Here is a 4,031-nt window from a genome sequence, read left to right on the forward strand (position 1 = left end):
CTTGCAGGGCGCGACCTCCGCACCGCCCGCCGCGCCGGGCCCGACGGCTCCGCCGGCCGCAGGACCGGCAGAGAGCGCGGCCGCGGGCGGCACGGCCAGGTGGGGCTGTGGCCGGGCCCCGTTCTCAGCCCCGAGAGACACAAAATTCACCCGTGAATCCTGCAGCGGGTATTTATACCGCAGCGGTACCGGCCCCGGCAGTAACCGTGAGTTCTCCGCTGTCCGAGGGGGACGCAAGTTCTGGCCTGAAACAGTCGCCAGACATCCCACTGCTACCAGCTGCTCCATGGCACAGCCAAGTCCGTTCTGGTAGAACACACAAGACGGGAAAAACACCAAAAATCTAACCCAAAAAAAGCCCAAACCCAGCACCTCACACAGCATATCTGAGTAACTTTGCAAAGAATTCTCTCTGACCTCTTTAGATTTTTAATTTTGCCGTTTGTAGGCTAAAGTAAGTTCTCACGGGGGCGAGGCAGGTGGGTTGGTTTGTGGGTTCCGATGAGCTGAGGGGAGGAGTGTACAATGAGGGACTGTTTCTGCTAACTTTTTGCAAAACCTGCCCTGCTTATCACACTGTTTGAATAACCCTGAAACTCTGTCAGCTCTGTAGATACAAAGAAGTTACTTAACCCTTTCTCATATCTTATCTACAGAATTAGGCAAAACCTGAAATTTTTTATTTTTGCTCTGTGTTCTTACTGGCAGGATGCCTTGCAAAGCATCACATCTATTTTGGGGGGTTTGTTGGTTGTTTTTGTTTCCAGTCTGCCTTAGCTATAGGGAAAGATGATCTTTGCCTACCAGAGAAATGACCAGGAGAGCTTCTCTCACGCTGTAGTCACGGGCCACTATGGAGATGTCAGCGACCACCATGTTCAGACAACTCAACCGTGAAGACGGAAAGGGGAAGGCTGAGCAGAGGCTGCGCACGGCGTAAGAGCAACCAGCCCCGGCAGACCCGCAAACGGAGTGCTGCGGACGCACCATACCCCGGGCGCGCTCCGCCGGAGGCGCTGGGCGATCCGGGGTCACCCCACAGGCCTCGCTCCCGCCGAGCCCGGGGTCCGGCCTCCATCGCCACAGCCGCCCGTCGCCATGGGAACGGCTGCAGGCGCGAGGCATGCCGGGCTGAAAGAAAACGCAGGAGTAAAACGCTACGAGAGTGCCGTGTCTTGGCCAATGAGCGCTCGGAGGGGTGTTTGCGGTGACCAATGGATGGCGGGCAGTACGGAGCGGGCGGGGCTGGGAGCGCTTGGAGGCGACGGCGGCGCGCGCGGGTCGGTTAAACCGACGCGGTGACGGGCCGAGTGGCGTGTGCGCCTTTCTGCGTCCCGCCCGCTGCGTTCCACACAGGGCCGATCCCGCGGCACCCGCCAGACGGTGAGGGGAGCGGCGTGAGGGTCTTGAACGCCGGGGTGGGGCAGCTCCCGCCAGGGCCGGGTCTCACCCGGTACCGGTGACATGCGGAAATAGACTCCGCAACTCGGAACGCTGGTGCCCAAGCACCCCGGCGGCTCCCCGGTGCCAGCCCCTTCCCCAGCGGCTGCATCCCTTTCCCGCATCCCTGGGAGCTGCAAGCGGGACCTCCCCTGTAGCCGCGCGGGGCGCCGAGCCCGTGGCGGGCGGTGCTGCGCTTCGTTCGCCTCCCTCGGTCGGGAAGGGCCGTCGGGGCCGGGCGCCGGAGCGGCTGCGCCCTCTCCCGCGGCTGCCGGCCCGCGCCGGGCGGCTGCCGAGCCGGAGAGGGGCCGGCAGCGCGGTGGTGGCCGGCGGGGTCTGAAAGCTGCATCGGCGCTTGTGTCGCTCCAGGCTGGAGCGCCCGGAGAGCGGGTGCTTAACGTGACCGGGCTGTTGGGCCGCCGTTCCTGCGGCTCCGAGCGCGGGCTGTGCCTGTGCCTCTGGCACCGCCGGCAAAATGCTGCACGGCCCCGGCTGTGGGCACCGTGCGGGCCCCGAAACCGGCTGTGGGTGATGACACCTACGGGAGTGCTTGGCAGGTGATTCTGGCGGGCGGCTGCTCCTGCAGCTCTGAACTCTTCTCTTCTTTGCTCGGTGCAGACAACCATGAGTGATCGAAAGGCAGTGATCAAGAATGCGGACATGTCAGAAGAGATGCAGCAAGATGCTGTGGAGTGTGCTACTCAGGCCTTAGAGAAGTACAACATCGAGAAGGACATTGCTGCTCACATAAAGAAGGTAAATGTTTGCCTGTAAGGTCCTCTTGAAATCTCCATGCACATGAAAAATCAAGCAGGGAGAATGCTGCTAGGCAAGTAGCTCTAGAGAAACAAGTTCTCGAGACACTAGATAATCAAGTTGGACTTTCTCTGTAGGCTGGTGTCCTTATGTTCCTTTCCCCACCCTCTACATGGACTTTTCCAGGTCCTTCTGTTTTTCTCTTGCGGTACCTTGTACTTAAGCCTTTTCTGCCACTGTCCCATTGTGCAGGTGAACCGAGAGTGGCAGCTGACTGTCCCTGTGACTGATGAGCTGGCACAAACACAGGAGGTCTATTGAGCTCTCATATGGCTTTCCTCTGAGAGAAAGACTATTTTACATAGTCCTTGGTTTCAATTTTATTGAACTTAATCTTAATGATCTGTTCACATTTCTGTCCAGCTAGGTCAAAATTTGCAGGGAAAAGTAGTTTTCTGCAAGTCTACTGTAATCACACCTCTCCTTATATAGTGACCTAAGCAAAAAATCAATCAATCAATCAATCCTGGTGGTACCGTATATCTGTTGTTTGAAAAATCTGTGTCATTCTTTATGTAGGATTAACAATACCAAACATGGGAAAGATCTAGTTCTGGTTATATTTCCTGCTTTGTCAGCTCGGGAGAATGGAGAAATCAAAGAGCAACAATGGAAGTTAAACTGATCTGAGTGGAAGAGCTGTTTGAAAAGTATTTCAACTAAGCAGAATGATTGCTTCTGCTGGAGAAATATTGGTTTGCTATGCCCACAATACAGAAAGACATTTTTTTCCCCAGATGCAGGAAGTATCTGTGACAGTGGAAAAGAGAGAGTTTAGCCTAATATTTTTTCAGGTATTCTTTGTAGCTACTACTAGGAATTTGTGGAGGATTTGTTTGAAACCTCAAAATTCTTATATTTGTGAAAACACAAATTCTTAGATTTGTAGATATTACTGGTGTTACAGACCGTGTGGCAGAGAATTTTCCGCTGAGTCCCTTTAGCACCCGTATTGCAGATGAACAATGAAGTCTAAATTGTGGCTTAATTCCCTGTGGGTGGAAAACTAGCGGTGAAGCTTACTCGAGGGCTATAGATCATGGTATGAATTATGGGGGGGAAAGACTACTTTCCCTGAACAAAAGTAATGTTTTAAATTTACAAGTCGTCAGATAGGAATCACTGGGGTGTTGTTTTTTGTCTGACGAAGCAGCAGGTGAACAATAAGATGTAAATAGGATAATCCTAGTACTTAAGAGCATCTGCTTTTGCTTTAATTGCCTTACTCAGAAAGAGAATACCTGTTTAGAAGAGATCTTAATTTCTAGTTATCTGTTTTGCAGGAGTTTGACAAGAAATACAATCCCACTTGGCACTGCATCGTGGGAAGGAACTTTGGCAGCTACGTGACTCATGAGACCAAGCACTTCATCTACTTCTACCTCGGCCAAGTCGCTATTCTTCTCTTCAAGTCTGGTTAGAATCATGGACTGTTGCTGAAACTTGCATCCGGTTACAGGACTGTGTGCTGACTCCTCTGACTAGTTACTGCAGCCTTCCTGAGGACGCAGACCTTGATCTTCAAGGGCAATGGCAGGGATTATGCTATAGTGGATGATGTTACATTATTGATATAAAAATGAAAAAAATACCAAAAAAGTCTTCCTTGTATTTATTTTTTTCCCAAAGGCTGCTTCTTTGCTAGTAGAGCTGCAGTTTTGCCTTTGAGAGTTTTATAGCCATCGTCAGTATTGCCCGATTTCTTCTTGTGCGCTGTAAGGACTGACTTTGTTTAGGTCTTTCTGTTGCAAATCTCTGTTATTCTTCTGATTTGT

General features: G+C 52.2%; 1 protein-coding gene across 1 annotated transcript; it reads left to right on the forward strand.

Annotated features, from left to right (window-relative positions):
* The first annotated feature begins 1,286 nt into the window (after positions 1-1,286).
* LOC104370306 (dynein light chain 1, cytoplasmic) lies at positions 1,287-4,031 on the forward strand. Its single transcript, XM_086623332.1, has 3 exons — positions 1,287-1,383; positions 2,059-2,196; positions 3,540-4,031. Exons 2-3 carry the CDS (start codon positions 2,065-2,067, stop codon positions 3,675-3,677), a joined length of 270 nt encoding a protein of 89 aa, XP_086479458.1. The 5' UTR covers positions 1,287-1,383; positions 2,059-2,064; the 3' UTR covers positions 3,678-4,031.

Source organism: Tauraco erythrolophus, chromosome 19, assembly GCF_009769465.1.
Source record: "Tauraco erythrolophus isolate bTauEry1 chromosome 19, bTauEry1.pri, whole genome shotgun sequence".
NCBI classification, from domain to species: domain Eukaryota; kingdom Metazoa; phylum Chordata; class Aves; order Musophagiformes; family Musophagidae; genus Tauraco; species Tauraco erythrolophus.